The following is a 25,508-nucleotide window of genomic DNA, read 5'->3' on the forward strand; positions in this document are numbered from 1 at the left end:
TAAGTAGTGGATGCATATGGATTTTTTGGAGAATAAGGATATCGATTAGAGCAGTGGTGTATTTAAGTTTTTGTGCTGCCCTAGGCCGGACTAAACTCATGCACCCCCTAATTTAACTATGACCCACCCCTTCCTGTCAAGGCCACACCACTTCCTGTTTTTTTTTTTCCAGAATTGTCGCTCTTTTTTTGTTTATAACGCAATAAATAAAAATCGCACAGGTGATCAAATACCACCAAAAGAAAGCTCTATTTGGAAAGCTGTATTTGTGGGAAAAAAAAGGAAAAAGGACATGAAATCTTTTTGGGTACAGCGTCGCACAACCATGCAATTGTCCATTAAAGTAACGCAGTGCCGAATTGCAAAAAATGGCCTGGTCATTAAGGGGGAAAACCTTCCAGTCCAGAAGTGGTTAAAGCTTGGAGCAGTTTGCAGTACATGTACTTTCTGCATGTGAACTGTTTAATGAGTTTGCATTGATTTCAGCGTGCATGGAGTACTTTGCACATGCTGAAACCAATGCAAACTCATTTAACAGTTCACATGCAGTGAAAGTTCATGTACTGCAAAGTGCTCTATGCATGCTGAAATCAATTCAAAGGCATTAAACAGTCCATATTCGCAGAAAATATATTTACTGTAAGTTTAAATGTGATTGAAGTAATAGTAGCAAATCGTGATTCCTACCTGCGTCCTGCTGTCCTGGCCTGGGCCCTGGCTGGGGATTTCCTTGTCCTCCTCCTCAACATAGACAGACTCCGGCCGCCCCGGGGAGAAGCTAGTGTGTAAGGAGGAATGAGGATGCCTTGCAGAGGAGGGTAGGCAGAGCATTAGGCTCTGCCCCCACCCATTGAATGCAGTGCAGGTGGTCTGGCCAGTCACACTCTATGGGGGCGGCAGGCGCCAGTGACCAGTCCCTCCCTCCCCGGCAACGGCAAGTACATACGCCCTGAATGAACGAATGCCAATAAGTGCCACAAGCCGCCAGGGAATGTGTGTGTGTGGGGCAGACTCAGACGGGACTAAGAGGAAGGATCAGGGTTTTTTTCTTTAATGCGGGGGGGGGGGCGGCGCAAAGTGCCACCCTAGGCCTGGGCCTTGTCGGCTTAGGCCAAAATACAGCAGTGGATTAGAGTAACTTTATTCTGGACCAGGGTCGGGACGACAAGGGGTAGGCAGGAGGGGTGGCTGCCCTGGGTATTGTGGTATCATGTGAGGTGGGAAGTGTGGGTGCCACAAGGATATTGAGGGAAGGGATTTGTGTTGCAAGGGGGAATTTGGGGGGCGTGGGGGGGTAAGTATTGTTCTAGGAGGGGAAATTTGGGAGGGGGGAGTGCTAAGAGTGGTTATTTAGGGCGATTTGTGTCGGGAGGGAGGGGAGAAAATTTTTGCAAGGAGGGGGGATTTGAAGTGGGGAGGAGGAGATGGGTTTTAGGAGGGTAAATTTTAGGGGTAGAGGATTTGTGCTAGGAGAAGTGAATTTTCTTTTTTTTTTTTTTTAGGATGGGGGGGGGGATTTGGGGGATGGCAAAGGGCCATTTGTACTGAGAGGGGGGATTTTTAGCAGGGGGTTGATTTGTACTGAGAGGAGGGGGGATTTATGCCTAGGGGGTAAGCATGCAGATTATCGCTCAGAGTTTTTATGAGGGAATTTTGATGACACATAATTCTCATACCTCTTGCGTGGGGGGGGGGGGGGGGGGGTTGTTTAGTATGTTTGTCCTGGGCTCCAGATGACCTTGTCCGGGCACTTTTCTGGACTTTGGTAGACTTCTCAAACAACCTAAGTTTATAATCTAGAGGACAGCACAAGCCCAAGAGATCATTCTGAAGACCAACACAACTAACCTTGGAGTCATTTTAGGCTACGTTTGTGAAGACGTGGGTAGCGTGCTACAAGACCAAGGACATACTTAAAGAAACAAAGACTATCTACTTGAAAACGTGTTTGATGCTTTTGTTTGTAGCACACCGACGGGAAGCTACGCATTTTCTTCCATTCTTCAACAGACGTCACAGGTTTAGGTAGAGATCTGATCTTTTTGAGGAAGGAAGATACCTCTCTCAAGAGCTTGGCAGTCTGAAAAACATCCGATAAGTGAGGAGTCGAGATAGAAGCTCGCTGCAACTTCAAAAGAACTAATCACGGGCCGTTCGGCTTGGCATTTCTGAAAAGGTTTCCCCTGTTTTGTGGCAGGACTTAAGGCATCGCTTCTGCAGGATAAGACTCCCCTCCGAGGCTTAGACACCCTGCTTAGGATATGAGTTTCTAAGAGATATAAGAGTGTAATTACGGAGGGTCAAGAGAAATGATCTGCTTGTACTTTTAATGGAAAGTCCTCAAGAATTAAGTTTTTCTTTAGTAAAGGATAAAGGAGTTGTTTTTGTGCCATTTGGCTCAGAAACTTATTGAAGATATGTTTAAATTAAACTGCAGTTTTGTTGAGGTGTGGGGGGGGGGGGATCTCTCTAGATCATTTACATGTATTACAAGGATTGGAGCAGACTTCATCAAACTTTCTTCCGAACCTAACTAAGCTATGTAAAAAAAGATGTATATACTTACCCATTTTCAGCCCACTCTGGTCCAGTCATGTGATCCCCTGTGTAAGACTGTGGCAGTTGCATAAGAGAGGAGGGAGCGCCAACAACAGCTGGGACATGGAAGCCCATGGGTGACATCACTGCTCCTGGATTTCCCAACCACTGTCAAGGGCTCTTTCTTCTTCTCTGCACTTTTTGGCTTCAGGGAATAGTTGCTAATAGTTATTATATTTACAGCTCCCAGTACATTAGTGTGATGGTCAGTGGGAACAATGCTCCTTCCTTTTGTGGTCATTGGAAAGAATTCACCTCTTACAGATAGCTAAAAAAATTGTTAGCGTCAGTGGTTGCCCATCTTAGAGGCAAATATCTCTTATTGCTCGAGGAACCCCTAGCCACCACTGGAGAAATTCAAGAGTTCCACCGAATCCTGGTTGAGGCTCTCTGATACCTCTATGTAACTAAGGCTCTTCTATATTTCCTTTTACTAAGGCCTTCTGATACACCATTGTGACTGAAGCCATTAAGGTTCTCTGATACTCTTGTGTCACTGAGGCCCTCTGATAATTCCTTGCCACTGAGGTTCTCTAATACTCTCTTGCCCCTGAGACTCTCTGATACTCTATTGTCACTAAGGCCCACTGATAGTCCAGTGTGATTGAGGCTCTCTGATATTCTTTTGTGATTGAGGCTCTGTTTTACTCCCCTGTTCCTGGACCCCTAATACTTCCCTGCCACTCCCTGATATTCTTTGTCACCAGGGCTCTCTGATACTCCCTTGTCACCAAGGCTTCCTGATACTTCCTTTCCCTGAGGCCCCCTGTACTCCCCTGTCTCTGAGGCCCCCCGTACTCCCCTGTCTCTGAGGCCCCCCGTACTCCCCTGTCTCTGAGGCCCCCTGTACTCCCCTGTCTCTGAGCCCCCCTGTACTCCCCTGTCACTGAGGCCCTCTGATACTTCTTGTTCACTGAGGTATTCTGATACTTCCTTGGTTTCTTAGGTTCTCTGATACTTATTTTTTACTGAGGTTTTTTGATACTTCTTTTAAACCGAGGTCCTCTGATACTTCCTTGGTCCCTGAGGTTCTCTGATACTTCTTTTTTTCCTGAGGTTCTCTGCTACTTCCTTTCCACTGAGGTTTTTTAATACTTCTGTTAAACTGAGGTCCTCTGATACTTCCTTGGTCCCTGAGGTTCTCTGATACTTCTTTTGTACTGAGGTTCTCTGATAATTCCTTTTCACTGAGGCACTCTAACACTCCCTTGTTACTAAGACTCTCTGATAATCCCCGTTCACTGAGGTTCAATTATACTCTCTTGTCACCAAGGCTCTCTAAATCTCCCTTATCAGTCAAACTTTCTGATATTCCCTTGCTACAAAGACTCTCTAATATTACCATATCACAGAGGCTCTCTTATACTTCCTTGCCACCAAGGTTGTCTGATACTCCATTGTCACTAAGGCTTCCCTGAGGCCCTCTGTACAGTCCCCTGTCACTGAGGCCCTCTGATACTCCCTGGTCACCAAGGTTCTCTGGTACTTCCCTTTCACAGGGACTCTCTAATACTCCCTTGTTACTCAGGCTCTCTGCTAATCTCCTTTCATGGAGGGTCACTGATACTCCCTGGTCACCAAGGTTCTCTGGTACTTCTCTTTCACAGGGACTCTCTAATACTCCCTTGTTACTGAGGCTCTCTGCTAATCCCCTTTCATGGAGGGTCACTGATACTCCCTGGTCACCAAGGTTCTCTGGTACTTCTCTTTCACAGGGACTCTCTAATACTCCCTTGTTACTAAGGGTCTCTGCTAATCTCCTTTCATGGAGGGTCACTGATACTCCCTGGTCACCAAGACTCTCTGGTACTTCCCTTTCACAGGGACTCTCTAATACTCCCTTGTTACTCAGGCTCTCTGCTAATCTCCTTTCATTGAGGGTTACTGATACTCCCTTGTCACCAAGGTTCTCTGGTACTTCCCTTTCACAGGGACTCTCTAATACTCCCTTGTTACTCAGGCTCTCTGCTAATCTCCTTTCATGGAGGGTCACTGATACTCCCTTGTCACCAAGGCTCTCTGATATTCCCTTGCAACTTATACTCTTTGATATTCCCTTGTTACAAAGACTCTGTAATATCACCTTATCACAGAGGCTCTCCAATACCCCCTTGTCACAGAGTTTCTCTCCCCTTTATCTCAAACTTCTGCACTTCTTGCAATTTCTCCTGTGTTTGCCATACCATTTCCACGCTTCAAGCTGAAAAATTTACTTGTTTGAAGTTTCAGACCTTCCGCTAATTAGAGCATCTGGAGGATTATTGGCATACTTTGGGTATTTATACATTCTGATGACACATACTTAACGTGTGTATAAATTAAATGCATATGTTCACTGGCTGCCTAAAACCCTTTCTGCAATTAATAACTTTATGAGGCACAGAATTAGATCAGATAGATAGATAGATAGATAGATAGATAGATAGATAGATAGATAGATAGATAGATAGATAGATAGATAGATAGATAGATAGATAGATAGATAGATAGATAGATAGATAGATAGATAGATAGATAGATAGATAAAATGAATAGACTACCAGCATGGGTTATGGGTTAATATATAGGAGAGGTGATTATTTATACAATCTTTGTTTCTCCTTTCCTGAAGAGCTAACAATTATTTTGACTGTTTTTTTCTGGGGGTTTTTTTTCTGCCACATACATTGCCCCCCTCCTTTCATTTTCTCGTATTCCCCATTTCTTTCCTGTGTATCTCGAAGGAGGCTGCCAATGAAGTTTAGCGCTTTGTGAACATTAACGACATGATGTATTTGTTCCACATGTCGCTCTGCCATCCCCGCTGACAGTATCTGAGCTTTGAAGGACCGTGAGAGGCAGCTCATTCTTCAGCCTGCGGAGAGCTAATAACAGGCTGCCTGAGCACTGACTTCTATCCAACATCTCAAACATTCCTGCAAGAAAAGGCTCTGCCCTCGAGAGTTATTAGCTCCTGTGTAGTAAGTCAGCAGAGAGAGAGAGAGAAACATATCTGCCCACACAGACCTCAGAAGCAGAGAATTCTCTCAACCCTTCTCCTTCTGTGTTGGAGCAGCTCAGCTCGGAGAACCCTCCTGAGACCGACCTCTCCACGGTTAGGACCCCGGGAACACAGAGCCACCGGGAGCTGAGGATAGCTTTTCCCCTGCCGGCTCATGAACAGGGTCAACAAAGTCCTCCGCATTGTCAGGAGACCCTCTCGAAGGAAGCGACGGGAGAACACCAGGGCAGGCGAGGATGAAGAAGATGAAGGGGACCAAGAAAGTCAAGACGACACTTGTGAAGAAAGCTTGTGCAGCTTGAGTTTGTGCGTCAGCGGTAAGCCTTAATGTCCCCTTTTCTATCACGTCACCCTTAGGTCATCATTACAAAACAGCTAATTCCATTACTGGGATTTGTGTGTTTACTGCCTGTTAACCCAAATTTACCATTAACACTTCATTGTACACCAGCTCTTTTTTACCTCCCTTGGGGGTCTTTACATGTCCACCACATAAGATTTCAACATTGCTTCATACGGACAACAGTGTTGAGTATTAGTAAAAGATCAAATTGATTTGCCGATATTACCAAAGGAAAAACTGGTAATATTCGAGGTATTCTTTCACGCCATTTAACCACTTTACCACCGGAAGATTTTGCTGTCTTACGTCCATGCCACTTTTTGCTATTCGGCACTGTGCAACTTTAACTGACAATTGCGCAGTCGTGCGACGCCGTACCCAAACTAAATTTACGTCCTTTATTTCCCACAAACAGAGCTTTCATTTGGTGGTATTTGATCACCTGTGCGATTTTTACTTTTTGTGCTATAAACAAAAAAAGAGCGTAAATTTTGAAAAAATAATATTTTTCACATTTTTTTATATGAAATTCCCCCCCAAAAAATGTAAAAATCAAAATTTTTTAAAATTTTTGGCCAATTTGTTTTCTGCTACCTATGTTTGGTAAAAAAAAATCACAATAAGCGTATTTTGATTGGTTTGCGCAAAAGTTATTGCTTTTACTAACTAAGGGAAAGATATCTGTCATTTTTGGTGTTTTTTTTTAACGAGTAATGGCGGCGATCTGCGATTTTTTTTGCGGGACTGCGACATTGCAGCGGACAGATCGGACCCTTGACCGACATTTTTGACACTTTTGGGGGTACCAGTGACATTACTACAGCAATCAGTGCTATAAATATGCACTGTTATTGTAAAAATGACACTGGCAGAGAAGGGGTTAATTTTATTGGAGAGGGAGGGGTTAATGTATGCCTGGTGCTTACTAACGTGTGTGGGAGGAGGTGACTGAGTGACACAGGGACAGATCGCATGTTCAGCTATGCTGAACCCTGCAATCTGTCACTGTCTGTCACTTAGGAGATCCGCCCGCTTTGTTTACACAAGCGGCCGGATCTCCAAACTCGATTCCCCGACGATCGGGGAAGAGCAGCGGCGATCGCCGCTGCTCCTCCCCTGGCCCGACTCCCGCTGTGACTGAATACAGCGGGAGCGAGCCTCGAGTGAGCGGGGCTAAAGTGGTTAATCATAAAAATTGTACTTATACAAAAAACAATTTGTAGTACATGAAATTTATGGTAGATATATTAGTAGTTGGTATGGTAGATTTATTGGTAGATATGTTTGACTCTGTGGGGTTGATTTACTAAAACTGGAGCTCTCTGAATCTGGTGCAGGTGTGCATGGTTGCTAATCAGCTTCTAACTTCAGCTTGTTCAATTACGCTTTGGCAATAAAACCTGGAAGCTGGTTGGATTCTGTGCAGAGCTGCACCAGATTTTGCACTCTCCAGTATTAGTAAATAACCCCCACTGTGTGTCAGTGGTAATTCCTAATATACCTTTACTATCCCGTCACCCTTAGGTCATCATTACAAAACAGCTAATCTCATTACTGTGATTTGTGTGTATACTGCCAGTGAAGCCAACTTTACCATTAATACTTCATTGTACACCAACTCATTTTTACCTACTTTGGGGGTCTTTATATGTTTTTGGGGGTCTTTATATGTCTGCCAAATAAGATTTCAACATTGCTTCATATGGACAACAATTTCCAGTGCAAAAATTGTAATATTAGAGGTATTCTATCCTGCTGGAAAATATATGCCATTTAATTGTAAAAATTGCACTCATTCATCAAACAAGTTGCAGCATGTGAATTTTAATATTAGTAGATATGTTTGACTCTGTGGGGGTTTATTTACTAAAGCAAGAGAGTGCAAAATGAGTCACAATTCTGCAGAGAAACCAATCAGCTTCTAACCTCAGCTTGTTTAACCAGTTCTGGACCCAAAGGATTTGCCCCCGTAATGACCGGGCCATTTTTTGCGATTCGGCACTGCGTTACTTTAACAGAAAATTACTGTACCGAAATAAAATTGATGTCCTTTTTTTCCCCACAAATAGTGCTTTCTTTTTGATCACCTGTGCGATTTTCATTTTTTGCACTATAAACAGAAAAAGAGCGATAATTCTGAAAAAAATAAAGCAATATTTTTCACATTCTGCTATATAATATTCCCAGGAAAAAAAAAAAAAAAAAAAAATATATATATATATATATATATATATACAGTATATATATATATATATATATATATATATATATAAATCAAAATTTGTCATTCTTTTAGGCCAATTTGTATTCTGCTACATATTTTTGGTAAAAAAAAATTGCAATAAGCGTATTTTGATTGGTTTGCACAAAAGTTATCGCGTCTACTAACTAGGGGAAAGATTTATGTCATTTTTATTTATTTATTTTTATTACTAGTAATGGCGGGGATCTGCGATTTTTAGCAGGACTTTGACATTGCGGCGGACAGATCGGACCCCTAACTGACATTTTTGACACTTAGGGGGGACCAGTGACATTACTAGAGTAATCAGTGCTAAAAATATGCACTGTTACTGTAATAATGATACTGGCAGGGAAGGGGTTAACCTAGGGGTGATAAAAGGGTTAATTGTGAGCCTAGGGGAGTGTTTTCTAACTGTGGGGGGACTTGTGAAATGATCATAGAGACCTGTGATCCAATATAGAAGGATCACAGGCGCTCTGTGATCATTTCAGAGAAAACAACGATCTGCTGTGTTTACAACAGCAGACTGTCGTTCTCTGTCAGCGGAGAGAGATCACGGGTGCCCGGCGTCACTCATGGCCACCAGTCCAATGGATCAGCATCCCTGCTGCCTAGTGGTGGCAGGAGCGCCCCAGCAGCGGCACATGCTCGCCCCCCCCCCCAGCACCACTTCCATGAACCGACGTAAACCCTAAGTCAATTCGCGCAGCCGAGCCAGCCTGCCACAGTATATATGCGGTGGGCGGTCGGCAAGTGGTTAAGTAAGCTTTAGCAATAAAACCTGGAACCTGATTGGTTTCTCTGCAGAATTGTGACTTATTTTGCCCTCTCTAGCTTTAGTAAATAAACCCCTGTGTTTCAGGGGTAAGCCTTAATGTCCCTTTGCTATCACGTCACCCTTAGGCCATCATTACAAAATAGCCCATTACTATGTTTAAACAAGCAGAATTCATGCAAGATACGGTAAATAATGTCATAACCATTTTTGGATAGCTATGAAATTATTTATCTTGCATGAATTCTGCTTGTTTAAACACTTTATTTGTTTTCATTTGATTGATGCACTAGCACTTTATTTGGAGAGGGCAACACGCTTTTATGTTTATTAGTTGACTATATTTATCTGGATATATAGTGAGTGCAGCTATCACTGTTTTTAGTTTTTAGTCACTGAAATCATTTTCATTTTGACACTCAGCGCAATCAAGTTTATTCTTAGCCCATTACTATGATTTGTGTGTACACTGCCAGTAAACCCAACTGCACCATTAACACTTCATTATTTTTGCCACCCTTGGGGGGTCTTTACATGTCCACCAAATCAGATTTTAACATTTCATCATATGGACAACAAGGAGTATTAGTAAATGATAAATCTGGTTTGTCAATATTACCAATGGAAATATTGGTATTATTGGAGGTAATCTACCCTGCTAAGAAATATATGCTATTTAATTGTAAAAGTTGTACTCGTTCATCAAACAATTTGCAGCATGTGAATTTTAATATTAGTAGATAAGTTTGACTTATTGTGTCAGGAGTAAGCGCTAATGTCCCTTTACTATCATGTCACCCTTAGGCCATCATTACAAAACAGCCCATTACCATGATTTGTGTGTATACTGCCAGTGAACTCAACTTTACCATTAACACTCCATTGTACACCAACTCCTTTTTGCCACCCTTGGGGATCTTTACATGTCCACCAAATCAGATTTCAACCAGTGGGCGCAGGGGTGCCACCCCCCATCCATGCGTCTGGCCCCCTAATCTACATGCAGGGCGGCGGACGCATGGATTCCAATGAGGTTTTTTTTTTCTTTCTTGAAGCAAGTGATTAGAGCAGGGATCCTCAAACAACGGCCCTCCAGCTTTTGCGGAACTACACATCCCATGAGGCATTGTAAAACTCTGACATTCACAGAAATGACAAGGCATGATGGGAATTGTAGTTCCTGAACAACTGGAGGGCCATAGTTTGAAGACCCCTGGATTAAAGCCAGAGGCTCTAATAGGCTTCAAAAAAAGAGTGGGCTCGGGGCGCAGAGCACTGCGCTCTGAGCCCACCCAGTTGTGTGACAATAACGAATGAATATTCACTATTGTCACATGGATTCTCCTCCTGGCCAATCAGGAAGTGGGTCCTGAGACCCGTTTCCCGATTGGCCAAAAGGAGAAGCCATCCTGTTGGCAAAGGAGGAGGAGGGAGGAGAAGCAGGGGACATGAAGGAGACTGAGGGGGAAGCCATCGCCGCCGCCTCCACATGTCAGTCCAGGGGCAGCACAGGATGAGTGAGCCTCCCCCCGGGGGGGGGGGGGAAATGGGTGGGTATGGTGTGCGGTGCGGGCTGGAGCTGGTGTGGTCCATGGTCAGGTCTGCCTGCCGCCCCCCCCTCCCTTCCCCCCCCCCCCCGACCATAGAGCATCAGCCGCCACTGATTTCAACATTGCTTCATACGGACAACAATGAGTATTAGGCCCCATTCACACTTGTATGATCTGGAAGTCGCGCGACTTTGACGTGACTTGAAGCAATGCCTGTGTAATCTTGAGGTCTATGGACCTCATGTTGCATCAAAGTCGGACCAAAGTAGTGCAGGGACTATGTTGAAATCACTACGACTTGAAGTCGCACAAATATGAATGGTACTCATTGTAAATCATGGGGTACGACTTGTCATGCGACTTTGCAGTCCCAAACAGCAGGACATGTGTGAAAGGGACCTTAGTAAATGATAAAATTGGTTTGCCAAGATTACCAAGGCAATATTGGTAATATTGGAGGCATTCTATCCTGCTGGAAAATGAATGCCATTTAATCGTAAAAATTATACTCATTCCTCAAACAATTTATAACACGTGAATTTTAATATTAGTAGATAAGTTTGACTTAGTGCATTAGCAATGAGCCCTAATGTCCCTTTACTATCATGTCACCCATCATTAAAAAACGGCCCCTTACTGTGATTTGTGTGTATACTGCCAGTGAACCCAACTTTACCATTAACACTTCATTGTTCACCATCACCTTTTTGCCACCCTTAGGGATCTTTACATGTCCACATTGCTTCATATGGATACCAATGATGAGTATTAGTAAATGATAAAAAATTGGTTTTCCGATATTACCAAAGGCAAAACTAGTAAGACTTGAGATATTCTATCCTGCTGGAAAAGATACACTATTGAATCATAAAGATTGTACAAAACAATTTGTTGCACATGAATTTTAATATTAGATAAGTTTAGGTCTCATCAAGAGGCGCTTTGTTGGCCGTAGCAATTATTGCTTCATTACCGACAGAAGCCTATTATGCAACGTCATTGCATAAAAATACACCATCGCAATCTGGTTGTACCAAATCCCATGTATGGTTTTCACTTGTTCATGTTTTCTTATAAGAAAAGAACCTAACATTTCTGTTCCTGAAAAACCTCACCAGCAGGAAGTTTTATAAACTGTTAAAAAATATAATTGTTCTTTACAGTTATGGTCACCATGATCTTTTACAGCCTTTCAAAAGAATTTACTAAGGCAGTTCAAATAGCAGTGAGGATATGCAGGGAGTAATAACCAATTGCAACCAGTATCTTTGCTGGGAGCAAATGAGTTGCAATGGCAATGTTCTGCTCCAAATGAACAAAAAAAGAAAATATTCTTTTCTCCATACAAACTTTATTTAAAAGCTTCTTATAAACCACATCCCGCGAAACAAAACCAAGTGTTTCCTGTATATCCCATCCTCAATCCAAATTGTACACCCAAGCATACATGACCCAATAAAAACAAGTGATATGACCCATTTGAGGACCGTATAGAAGTGTGGGAACGACCAATTCCAAAGTGACCATTATTGCAAGACATTATCTAATAAGCAATCTTTTTGCTCCTGGTACCAGAATGTTCCCTCTGTGGAAACAAAATTGAAGAACCTTTTTACTGTGTGTTCAACATTAGTATGATCGTCTGAATTGGGAAAAGATAATGATAGATCCTTCTTACTACACACATTACAATCAGGCCCAGACTGGCAATTGGGCAGACCGGGCATATGCCCGGTGGGCCGAGGCCTCCGCTCCGGGCGCATGATGTGACAGTGCGTCACTGTGTGTGTCCCGATGCCGGCAGTTACCGCTGCTGGCCTCTCCGCGGCCGATTCCGCGTAGACTGAGGGCCGCAGCGGGATTACCGCATATTCTGAATCTGGCCGCCCGCCGCTCCCCCCGACTCCCCACTCCTAACTTGGCTCAGCTGGCAGCCGGGCTGATGCTGAGCTGAGCCCAGCGCCGCTCACTGCGGCTGGCTCCGCAGCGGCATCCAGCGTAGCTGCGTAGCTCAGGAGGGGATGGACCGTGAACCGTCAGGTGACTCTGAGACTGAAGGCCGGGGGTGGAGCTAGAGGCCGGGGACCCCCTGCTTGCCTTGTTGTCGGGAAGAAGCAGGAACAGTCGCCGGCGCTGCACCACAGACAGACACTGACAGACAGTCTGACTGAGTGGAGTGGAGTCACGACTCAATCCACCAATAACTATGCAGTGTAATGGCCTGCCTGACTGGACACAGATAGATTGGATTGTTAAAGCGGGGTTCCTGCCTCGGGGGTGAAATTTAGCTAAAAATACCCCCGGGACAGTCAGGGCTAGTACATTCCACAATGGATAGCTTCTGAACTGTCCCGGTTCGCACTTACCTTTTAGAAGAAATACTTACCTTGAAAATTTCTTATCCAGTGCTGCCATCTCGGATGTGGGCAGCTGAAGCCAGCGCGTCCTCTTCTGCGTCCTCTTCCGTGTCCTCTTCTCCCAGAATGCGCCTGCACCGGCCCCACTCGTCACTTCCGGTGCGGGCGCGTAACCCCTCCACAGCTTCTGGGCATGCCCAGAAGCTGTTTAGCATGGAATGACGGGCCCGCACCGGAAGTGACGAGCGGGGCTGGTGCAGGCGCATTGATTCCTGGGAGCGATGATGTTCAGCTCCCAGGAATCAATGCAAAGAGGAACTGATGGCGCGGGCCGCGGCCGCCGAGGGAGGAAGTGGAAGAAAGGTAAATATATTTTCTTCAATAACAAGGTAAGTAAACAAAAAAATAAATTGTAACTATCCATTTGTTTTTCAGGTGACCAAGAGCAAGCGGATGGCCCAAAATTGATTATGTCGATTTTGAGGCCGGAACTCCGCTTTAAATAGGTCCTCGTATTAAAGATATTTGTAAGTGGAAAAGGGCGGTGAGAATGTGGAACTCTCTTCCACAACTGGTGGTAGCTGCGGGGAGTATGGCTACTTTTAAAAAACTCTTGGACGTACATCTCACAGATTATAACATTCAGGGTTATGGGAAATGATCACGTCACTGACACACACACACACACCTGCACAGGTTGAACTGGATGGACTGTTGTCTTTATTCAACCTCAACTACTATGTAACTATGTACTATGTAACAATGAAAAATCCATTCACCATGTGTTAAAAGAGAAGTTGGGCTTTTTTTTTTTAAATCTTATTTACCTAGGTGGTTACTGCATCTGTCCCTCGCCAGCTCTAACACTGAGAACCGAGCGATCAAACATCGCCAATCTCTCGATTCTCAGAGCTCCCTGAGCAGAGAGCTGGTGACTGTCAGTCACCACTCTCTGCTCTGCTCCTCCCCCCCTTCCCCTCTGCTCAATGGAGCGCTGGGCTGTGGAGGGGGCGGGAGCTGCTCAGGCTCTCAGAGACTCACTGAGAGGCTGAGCTGAGTGCGGTCCAGGCATGTGGGCCGTGTCTTGGAAATTAATATACGCTTGATGCACAAATAACTCAGTTGCGCTAATAAGTGCACTTTTGGATATTAATATACGTCAAGCGCAAATAATCCCGTTGTGCTAAAAAAGTACAGTTCTCAGCTCTTTCAGATAAGGTAATTGAGCGCGCTCACCATTCCCTGTAATACAGACGCACAGGCTATTATCAGCTTGGATGCTCAGAAGAATGGCCTGTCTAAGACAGGGAGCTCTGTTTATTTATGAGACAAAGGGACAATCAACAGGAAGTGACGACTATACTACATCCGCCAATCAGTTCCAAATGTACCGTCACATGACACAAGTTACTCACATAAAATCAGCCAATGACACACTTATATACATTCAAATGTACAATAGAACGGGGGATGGGGGTACACCAAGGCCGGCCTTTGGGGTGTGCGAGCTGTGCGGTCGTACAGGGCGCCATGGGCAACAGGGGCGCCGTGCGGCCATCACAGCTTGCAGATGATCAGGCCGCACAGCGGGAGGTAAGCGGCGACCGCAGCCTGGAGGTTCAGTGTGGGGGTCTCTGATGTAAGGGGGGCTTTGTGTGGGGGGTCTCTGATGTAAGGGGAGCTCTGTGTGGGGGTCTCTGATGTAAGGGGGGCTCTGTGTGGGGGGGTCTCTGATGTAAGGGGAGCTCTGTGTGGGGGGTCTCTGATGTAAGGGGGGCTCTGTGGGGGGAGTCTCTGGTGTAAGGGGGGCTCTGTGGGGGGAGTCTCTGATGTAAGGGGGGGCTCTGTGGGGGTCTCTAATGTAAAGGGGTATTTGATGTAAGGGGGGCTCTGTGAGTAAAGTGTAAAGTGAGTGTAAAGTGCAAAAAAGTGCAAGTAAATGTGCGGGGGGGGGGGTGTTGCACGCGTGGGGGGGCACCACAGGATTAGCTCGCACAGGGCGCCTGAACACCTAAGGCCGGCCCTGGGGTACACAAACGTGAATGAGCAGAATAGAGTGCACGGCTTCCCACCAAACACTACACAATGAAACCAGTGTGTAGAACCGTGAACGCTGTTCTGATCAGACTCGCACATGCACTCCCACCACTACTACTAGCGTGAATAACACTTAACAAAGCTTCAGAGAACAATGCCTAATAGAAGAGTAAAAACATGTAAGCTGCTACTATTTGTTTTTTTTTACCGGGAAGACAAGTTGTCGTCTCTTCACCTTATACTTTCATGCTGTTTTGAGTGCCAAGAAGATAGCATGAGCTTTGGAGCACCATTGGTCTATGTCTAGGGGGAATTAACCTAGGCCAGGAGCGACCAACCTTTGGCCTGTGGGCCACATGTGGCCTTTGGAGCCCTCTGATGTGGCCCTCAACCTCAAACCGAATTCAGGAGTTTGGGTGCACTTTCAGAAAGTGCTTCACAACCGCCAAATTTAATAGATGTCTATGGCAAAGTGCAGCCAACTGAGATTTGGGGAAGTGTGCTAGAATTGGGGATTTGGGGGATATGTGGTAGGAGGGGGGATGGGTGAAGAGGATTTGTGCTAGGAGGAGGGGGGATCTTGGGGGTTTGTGGTAACATGGTGGGGGGGGGGGGGATTTGTACTAAGATCAGATTTTTTTTTTTGAGTGGGGATTTATGCTAGTAGGGATGACTGTTGGGTATTTGTGCTAGGAGGGGGGATTTGAAGTGGGGGGAGAGGATTTGTGTTTTTAGGAGAAATTTGAGGGGTAGAGGATTTGTGCTAAGAGGGGGAAGGTTTTTTGTTTCTGAAGGTGGGAATTATGCTGGGGGCATATGGGGATTAAGAGGATTTGAGCCGGGGCGGTGGGGGGGGGGGGGGTTTGTGCTAGGAGGGGCTATTTCAGCAGGGGATGTATTTGTACTGGGATGAAGGGGGATTTATGCTTACTGGGGAGTACTGGGGTGTATGCAGATTTGTGCTCTATTTTTTTTTTTTAGGGGTTTAGGGGGGGGTGCAATTTGGCCTGTTTCTCCAGGGCTCTAGATTACCTTGTTCCGGCACTGATTGTAAGCACCCCTGTCAGTGGTAGATGGTTTGTCTCACTGTAACTGATATGTCTAAAAGAGAGCTTGTTGTTTTGAAAAACAACAGACTTACCGTGCAGATCACCAGATAAAAATAGATGAAAGGAAGCCTAAAAAATAAAACAAATGCAGCCACCACATCTAAGAATTGGTGAATTGCAATATAATAAATGCTTGATTTTGGGTTTAATACTACTTTAAAGGGTAACTCCACTTTCTTGGGGAAAAAAATCAGCACATAAAGAAAAGAAATATAGCGTATACCATTGTGACACAAATCATATTGTAATTAAATGTTATTAAAAATTACTTTTCCTTTTCAATCTGCAGCTGTTGTAATTTTCTGAAAATTCAATGCAATATGGCCGCCTGGAGCTGTCCTGTACACAGAATGTATACTGACCACACCCCCAGAAACATCATTTCATGCTTGTGTGATTGGCTCACCAATTTTCCCAGAAGTCTGCACTAAGATACAAGTCAGATTTCTGGCATCCCCTGCAACAAAAATGTCATTTTTGGTGAGATACTCCCAATAGGAACACGTCTAAAGGGATGCAAATACAGCAGATTTCCTCATTAGAGCCCTGCAGCTGCCACAGCTGATAGATAATTATGAAACCACTCCCATTAGACCCACTCAGCACAGAGGAACAAACAATGATTTCTTCAGAATAACAAAAGGTAGAAATCTGCAACAAAGTTGGTAAAATCCCTGCAATGTACAGAGATCACCCAGAGGGGAATGTTGTTTTCTTAACAAAAGTGGAGTTACGCTTTAAGTCACGATCGTATCTAAACAATCAATGGAAGTCCACTAGAATGGGTTGGTAAATTTTCATCGAGTATTCCTATTGGTAGAGATCAAACAGAAAATAAATTGATCATTTATTGACCAACTAAAAAAATTCTAATCTGGCTGTAGGATCCGATCCAAGTTTGTAATAGTTACCATTCTGAGAATACTGATTGGATGCGATAAGATTTCTGTAATCATCAACAATAAAAACAAGCTATTGATGTAAATCCTCGCAGTTGATTTACGTTACATGAAATCCTCGCTTATTATTTTTTTTTATTATTTACTGATGGAAATTTGTGGAGATGCACAGTTCAGTGTAAAGACAAGATACGGAGTAAAAGCAACGTTTTTGCTTTGCTTGTCCTTACACTGAACTAATCCAAAGCGCTACAACAGCGGCGATGGTTAAATACGGGAAGGTTAGGAGCGTGTGTAATAAAACCGGTCGTAAGCCTCCATATAAAAGCGCAGATGTACTCCGGAGATGGAACGTCTCCATCCCCCTGATAGCGGAGTTCAGGGCAGCTTGAAAGATGCAGCACAACCGGTATCAGTGCTGCAGTCGCTGGGGAAATAAGTTGGGAATATTTTGTGAAGCGGGTCTCTCGGCTGGGAATAGCTCTACAGCCTTTAAACACAAAGTGCTTAGAAAGCTTCACTTCCAAACTGCCGCAGCCTCTTCTCCAAACACCAGGCAGGGCCCCCCTTCGTACAGCCTACCTAGCAGGGCCCCCCCCCGTACAGCCTACCGAGCAGGGCCCCCCGTGCAGCCTACCGAGCAGGGCCCCCCCGTACAGCCTATCTAGCAGGGCCCCCCTCCCCATACAGCCTACCTAGCAGGGCCCCCCTCCCCGTACAGCCTACTGAGCAGCGCCCCCCCCGTACAGCCTATCTAGCAGGGCCCCCCTCCCCGTACAGCCTACCTAGCAGCCCCCCCCCCGCACAGCCTACTTAGCAGAGCCCCCCCCTACAGCCTACCTAGCAGGCCCCCCCCCATACAGCCTACGTAGCAGGGCCCCCCCTGTACAGCCTACCTAGCAGGGCCCCCCCCATACAGCCTACCTAGCAGGGCCCCCCCGTACAGCCTACCTAGCAGGGCCCCCCCGTACAGCCTACCTAGCAGGGCCCCCCGTACAGTCTATCTAGCAGGGCCCCCCCCGTACAGCCTACCTAGCAGGGCCCCCCCCTGTACAGCCTAGCTAGCAGGGCCCCCCTCCCCGTACAGCCTACCTAGCGGGGCCCCCCCCCGTACAGCCTACCGAGCAGGGCCCCCCGTGCAGCCTACCGAGCAGGGCCCCCCCGTACAGCCTATCTAGCAGGGCCCCCCTCCCCATACAGCCTACCTAGCAGGGCCCCCCTCCCCGTACAGCCTACTGAGCAGGGCCCCCCCCCGTACAGCCTATCTAGCAGGGCCCCCCTCCCCGTACAGCCTACCTAGCAGCCCCCCCCGCACAGCCTACTTAGCAGAGCCCCCCCCTACAGCCTACCTAGCAGGCCCCCCCCCATACAGCCTACGTAGCAGGGCCCCCCCTGTACAGCCTATCTAGCAGGGCCCCCCCCATACAGCCTACCTAGCAGGGCCCCCCCGTACAGCCTACCTAGCAGGGCCCCCCCGTACAGCCTACCTAGCAGGGCCCCCCGTACAGCCTATCTAGCAGGGCCCCCCCCCCGTACAGCCTACCTAGCAGGGCCCCCCCCTGTACAGCCTAGCTAGCAGGGCCCCCCTCCCCGTACAGCCTACCTAGCGGGGCCCCCCTCCCCGTACAGCCTACCTAGCAGGGCCCCCCTCCCCGTACAGCCTACCTAGCAGCCCCCCCCGCACAGCCTACTTAGCAGAGCCCCCCCTACAGCCTACCTAGCAGGGCCCCCCCATACAGCCTACCTAGCAGGGCCCCCCCTGTACAGCCTACCTAGCAGGGCCCCCCCATACAGACTACCTAGCAGGGCCCCCCCGTACAGCCTACCTAGCAGGGCCCCCCCGTACAGCCTATCTAACAGGGCCCCCCCGTACAGCCTACCTAGCAGGGCCCCCCCTGTACAGCCTAGCTAGCAGGGCCCTCCTCACCGTACAGCCTACCTAGCAGGTCCCCCCCCGTACAGCCTACCTAGCAGGACTCCCCCTCCGTACAGCCTTCCTAGCAGGGCCCCCCCATACAGCCTACCTAGTAGGACCCCCCCCTCCATACAGCCTACCTAGCAGGACCCCCCTCCCTCCGTACAGCCTTCTTAGCAGGGCCCTCCCCGTACAGCCTACCTAGCAGGGCCCCCCCTGGACAGCCTACCTAGCAGGGCCCCCCCTGGACAGCCTACCTAGCAGGGCCCCCCCTGTACAGCCTACCTAGCAGGGCCCGCCCTCTACAGCCTACCTAGCAGGGCCCGCCCTCTACAGCCTACCTAGCAGGGCCCGCCCTGTACAGCAGCCTACCTAGCAGGGCCCGCCATCTACAGCCTACCTAGCAGGGCCCCCCTCCCCCCCCCCCAAATACATCAAGACTATATTTTCAACTAAAACACACTAAAATAGTAATTAGTGGACACAAACATAACGGAGAACCTGTGTGAATTAGCTCTCTTTAATTGTTTTTTACATTTTTTTAAAAAACGTTTTATATATTTTTAAAGAATGTTAAAAAAAGTTTACAATTATTTTCTTTTACAATTTTTTAAAATTATTTATTACATGGTTTAATTATTATTATTATTTTTTTACAATCTGTTATTTTTTTTACAGCACAGGGAAGCCTGCAGTGCTGCAGGAGTAGTGGGGGGGGGGTGGCACAGTGAAAGAGGGGCACACCGGAAGAGGGGGATCAGAAGCAGGCAGAACAGGGAGGGGGATTGGTGTCGGAGAAGCAAATACAGGAATGATGCCCTGTGTCTGCGTCTCTCCCCGCAGCAGCTGAAATCTGGCAGGATTGCCCCTCCGCCCGACCGCACCGATTCCCTGAGCTGTTGGAGCCCCCCTGTGTGTGGGGGCCCCCTACAGGAAGAGTGGTGGTCCCCCCCTATCAGCGGCTCTTCCTACAACCAGCGGGGTTCAGTAATTAACATCTGGAAGTAGTAGCATTATCGTGTTCTTTGCAATACTTTTATTAAACCCAAAAGCTAAACATTTATTATATTACAGCTTACCAATTCTTAGATTTGGTAGCTGCATTTGTTTTCTTTTTCAGGCTTTCTTTCTTTCTTTTCATCTGGTGATCCAGTAAGAGTCGGTTCACACTGGGGCGGCACGACTCTGTCCTACTTCGGGGGCGACTTGTGCATTCCCATGCACCACGACTTCGGAGCGACTTGCATGGACTTCATATAATGAATGTCTATGCAAGTCGCTCCGAGGTCGCCCCCCCCCCCCCCCCCGAAGTAGTACAGGACCCTTTTTCTAAGTCGGAGCGACTTGTGTCGCTCCTATTAGAACGGGTCCTGTAGCGGTCAATGGACAGCGAGGGAGCGCAACTTGTCAGGCTGACAAGTCTCCTTACAAGTCGCGCTAGTGTGAATGGGCTCTTAAGCCCAACTCCTGGCAGCTTAAAAACAATAAACTTTGCCAACCTAAGGGTCCTTTCACACGGGCTTACCCATCAGGTTCGTCTGTCAGTTTTTCAGGTGGACCGGATTGGATGCTCCATGCACCTCTGTGGAGCAGCGGATGTCAGCGGTGACATGTCTGCTGACACCCGTTCCTATCTGATCCAATCCTGTCCGTGAAATCCACTGAAATCCCTGCTACAAAAAATGTCATTTTTGCTGAGATACTCCCGAGCCAATCCAAATGCGCAGCGTGCTTCGCGCATGCACAGTAGGGACCCGCCCATGAAGCCGCAAGGCTTCACTGCCGGATTCCCTTACTGGCAATGGCGGAGGTGTTCTATCAGAAAACCCTACCATCAGATTTCCCTACCTACGTCATTTCCGGTGCGGGTTCGTCATGCGCCAGCTGTAGCCGCTTTGCACGTCCTACTGCGCATGCGCGGAATAGGTAGCGAATTTTGATAACATCGTAAGGGGCTGAGGCAAAAGTCCTACTGCGCATGAGCGGGCGCATGCGCACCAACGGATCAGGTAGCGGCATCTCTTATAACAAACATACATCCGATCTCCATGACACACACTGCGCCGAGCCGACAATGGGACAATCCTATTCCCTACCCACACGCGTACGCTCACTGTCTAATTGTCAGGTCGGCGCAGTGTGGGCCATGGAGATGGGATTGTCGGGTCGGTACAGTGTCGCGTCAGCGCAGTGTCGGGTCAGCGCAGTGTGGGCCATGGAGATCGGATTGTCGGGTCGCTGCAGTGTCGACTCGGCGCAGTGTCGGGTCAGCGCAGTGTGGGCCATGGAGATCGGATTGTCGGGTCGCTGCAGTGTCGACTCGGCGCAGTGTCGGGTCAGCGCAGTGTGGGCCATGGAGATTGGATGGATGTTTGTTATCAGAGATCCCTCTGCCCGACCTGTTGGTACGCATGCGCCGGCGCATGCACACTAGGACTTTTGCCTGACCCTTATGATGTTATCAAAAATGCCCTACCTATTCTGCGCATGCCCAATAGGACTTGTGACGCGGCTACAGCTGATTCATGACGAAGCCGCAGCTGATCCGCAACTGGAAATGACGGAGGTATTGAATTCTGATAGGGTATGGTATTCTGACAGAACACCGGCAGCACCGGACAGCCGATGGAAATATCGGCTGCGGTGCCGACATTGCTGGACTTCAGGACAGGTAAGTGTCCCAATATTAAAAGTCAGCAGCTACAGTATGTGTACAGTATGTGTAGCTGCTGACTTTTAATTTTTGGAGGGGGGGCGGAACTCCGCTTTAAGAATTTGAGGGTTTTTAATTTAGGTTACTGCTGGGTTGAAAGGGGGGGGGGTTGGGTGAGCTGAGCTGGTGAGTCACTACTGGGAGGGGAGAACTAAGAGAGCAACTAGGATGGCTTCAGTGCTTCTTCTGTGACTTTGAGGATCAATTGCTCCACAATGCTTATGGCTACAGCAGGCTTGTTTTAACCACTTAAGCCCCGGAAGATTTTACCCCCTTCCTGACCAGGGGGTATTTTGCGATTCGACACTGCGTGACTTTAACGGATAATTGCGCGGTCATGCGACACTGTACCCAAATGATATTGACGTCCTTTTTTTTCCCACAAACAGAGCTTTCTTTTGGTGGTATTTGATCACCTGTGCGATTTTTTGATCATGCGCTATAAACAAAAAAAGAGCGACAATTTTGCAAAAATAACAATATTTTTCACATTTTTTTATATGAAATTCCCCCAAAATCAAAATTTTTTAACATTTTAGGCCAATTTGTTTTCTGCTACATATGTTTGGTAAAAAAAAATCTCAAAAAGTGTATTTTGATTGGTTTACGCAAAAGTTATTGCGTTTACTAACTAAGGGAAAGATTTTTGTAATTTTTGTTGTTTTTTTTTTAACAAGTAATGGCGGCGATCTGCGATTTTTTTTGCGGGACTGTGACATTGCGGTGGACAGATCGGACCCTTGACTGACATTTTTGACACTTTTGGGGTTACCAGTGACATTACTACAGTAATCAGTGCTATACATATGCACTGTTACTGTAAAAATGACACTAGCAGGGAAGGGGTTAACTTTATTGGAGAGGGAGGGGTTATGTGTGTCCCTAGGGGCGTGCTTCTAACTGTGCAGGGATGTGGCTTTTCATGTAACGGCAGAGATCTACGGTCCTACATAGCAGGACCGTATGATCCCTGCTGTTACACAAGGGAGAGTGACAGGCGGCTTTGTTTACACCAGCCGCCTGCCTTTCTCCCTCTGTAACTAACGATCGCGAGTGACCGGCGGACATCGGGTCCGCCGCTTACTCGCGCAGGGATCAGAGTGAGCGAGCGGGGGCGGGAGCGCGGCTCCGGCGGCGCCACTCGCAAACCTATTGGCTAGCAGGCGAGTGACGTACCGGTACGTCACTTTGCCTGCACGGGGCTGACCGCCGCAGTATATGTACTTGCGGCGGTCGGCAACCGGCAAAGCAGATTTCCTGCTTGTTAAGAATATGTAAATACTTTCATGTCTATGGCCTGGCCACAGGTTCAGATTGAATCCAAGTGAGCTATATTGCCTATCAACAGTCTCAAACTTTATAGACAGGATCATAAAAGGTTCTAGTTAGGATCTTAACACATCAGCGATTGAAAACTACAGGAAAGTTTTTGCCTAGCCTGGAGTTCATGCTTTAGCAGGCTTGATCACAAAGTGATGAACGTTGCTCAGTTTCGTGTCGGGAAGTGGCCCTTCTTGGGTTTGTTCCAAGAGCCCCCCCCAGGCATCAGAAGACAAAGTAGATTATTAATCAGAACAGCGGATGGCTCTTCCTCACCTGCCTCAGTACCGCTTCTCTGTTCCGCACACTTGTCCCTTGCAGCCGCGTCAGAAGGCGAAGAGCGCTTCCTGTATGAAAAATAAAAATGGCTTTCATCTCTATTATTTTAACCTAGCATTTTCTTTGTCTCATAAATTTTAATGAGGGTCTTTTTCTCTTTATTGCACTCCTAGTTCTCCCTTCCTTCTGAATCTCCCCTCCTGCGGCCCTAAAAGGAAGAGAGTAATTACCATGCTGCTTTTCCGTATCTCTGAGCTGAAAGAACAAATTGAGTGAAGGCGGCGGCGGCGGCGCGGGAGGAAGGAGGAGAGAGCGGGCACCGAGCACCTGTCTGGACGTGTTGGCTTCAGACTAGAAAAGTCAGCACTGTCAGAACGGTGGATTCATCCTGCTGAATGGGTTTAAAGGAAACCCTAAATAAAATATATAAGCTGATCTGCTTCTGAAAATGCTAGTTGCCTAGCTAACATGCTAATCCAGTGGTATCATTTGAGTCAATGATGCAAAGCAAATGTGCAGACTTTTTGAGTCAGTGACTGAAGTCAGAGGCTCAACATGACAGCCAGGGAACTGGAATTTCTTGAAGATCAGCAGTGACAGGCCATGTGTTTTTCCATTAACCACTTGCCGACCTCCCGCCGCAGGCTGGCTTGGCTGCGCGAAACGACGTAGCCCTACGTCGGTCACGCACTAGGCAGCGGGGATGCCGATCCCGTGGCCGCGATTGCCGTTGGGCACCCGCGATCGTTCCCCGCTGAGAGAGAAGGACGGTCTGCTGTTATAAACACAGCCGACCGTTCTTCTCTCTGGAATGATCACAGAGCGCCTGTATTCCTTCTATATAGGAACACAGGTCTCTATGGTAATTTCACAAGCCCTGCCCCCATACAGTTGGAAAACACTCCCCTAGGCTCACACTTAACCTTTTGATCACCACTGTGTTAACCCCTTCCCTGCCAGTGTCATTATTACAGTGACAGTGCATATTTATAGCACTGATTACTGTAGTAATGTCACTGGTACCCCCAAAAGTGTCGAAAATGTCAGTCAAGGGTCCGATCTGTCTGTCGCAGTCCCACAAAAAATCGCAGTACGCCGCCATTACTAGTAAAAAATAAATAAATAAAAATGACATAAATCTTTCCCGTAGTTTGTAGAGGCGATAATTTGTGCGCAAACCAATCAAAATACGCTTTTTGGGATTTTTTTTACCAAAAATATGTAGCAGAATACAAATTGGCCTAAAATGTTAAAACGTTTTTGATTTTTACATTTTTTTTTGAGAGAATTTCCTAGAAAAAAATTGTTACTTTTTCAAAATTGTCGCTCTTATTTTGTTTATAGCGCAAAAAATAAAAATCGAACAGGTGATCAAATAACACCAAAAGAAAGCTCTGTTTGTGGGGAAAAAAAGTACATCAATTTCGTTTTGGGTACAGCGTCGCACAACCGTGCAATTGTCCGTTAAAGTCACGCAGTGCCGAATCCCAAAATAGGGCCTGGTCATTGAGCAGCCAAATCCTCCGGTCTGAAAGTGGTTAAATATAAATAAAATTGATATTTTTATAATTTGTATTTTATTTAACTGTTATTTATGGGCACATTAAAATCCCAATTTTCCCCCCGTCTGCAGGGTCCTGCCTGTGAGACTTGGTTTACTTTTGGAATTTAGTTCATTGAGTGTTCCTTGCAGCGAGGACGGGATGTACGAGTAAGCTCATACACTGACAGTGTGCAGGAGACCCCCATGGCTCAGGGATCTGCTGATCACTGGTGCAATGCTTTCCAGGCTCCTGCAACAAAAAATAATAAATACACATTTTTTTTACCTGCAAAAATATGTGCATTTAAAAAAAAAAAAAAAAAAGTGAACTTATCCTTTAACCACTTTGCCGCTGCTCACTCGAGCTCTACTGCGGCAAAGTGGTTCGTTATCGTCTGGCGACGTAGACCTACGTCGCCAGACACTCCCCCTTCTCGGCGGCGTGCACGCGCCGCCGGAGGCTCGCTCCTGCTGTATTCAGTCACAGCGGGAGTCGAGCCAGGGGAGGAGCAGCGGCGATCGCCGCTGCTCTTCCCCGATCGTCGGGGAATCGAGTCTGGAGATCCGCCTGCTTGTGTAAACAGAGCGGGCGGATCTCCTAAGTGACAGACAGTTAAAGATTGCAGGGTTCAGCATAGCTGAACCTGCGATCTGTCCTTGTGTCACTCAGTCACCTCCCCCCACACACGTCAGTAAGCACCAGGCATACATTAACCCCTCCCTCTCCAATAAAATTAACCCCTTCACTGCCAGTGTCATTTTTACAGTAACAGTGCATATGTATAGCACTGATTACTGCAGTCATGTCACTGGTAACCCCAAAA

General features: G+C 46.9%; 1 protein-coding gene across 5 annotated transcripts in view; it reads left to right on the forward strand.

Annotated features, from left to right (window-relative positions):
- Nucleotides 1–25,508, forward strand: part of GRIP2 (glutamate receptor interacting protein 2) — a 653,251-nt gene that overhangs the window by 317,440 nt on the left and 310,303 nt on the right. For 2 of the 5 annotated variants that reach the window (XM_082265348.1, XM_082265354.1), the window contains exon 1: nt 5,282–5,916. The exons of 2 other annotated variants lie outside the window; for them this stretch is intronic. In XM_082265348.1, the coding sequence (XP_082121474.1) occupies nt 5,754–5,916 (163 nt within the window). In that variant the 5' untranslated portion in view covers nt 5,282–5,753. Of the gene's footprint in view, nt 1–5,280; nt 5,917–25,508 lie in introns of those variants that run through there. One more of the 5 variants, XM_082265353.1, reaches the window with a different exon arrangement.

This window comes from Pelophylax lessonae (genome assembly GCF_965119305.1).
Source record: "Pelophylax lessonae genome assembly, chromosome: 8".
Taxonomy (NCBI): domain Eukaryota; kingdom Metazoa; phylum Chordata; class Amphibia; order Anura; family Ranidae; genus Pelophylax; species Pelophylax lessonae.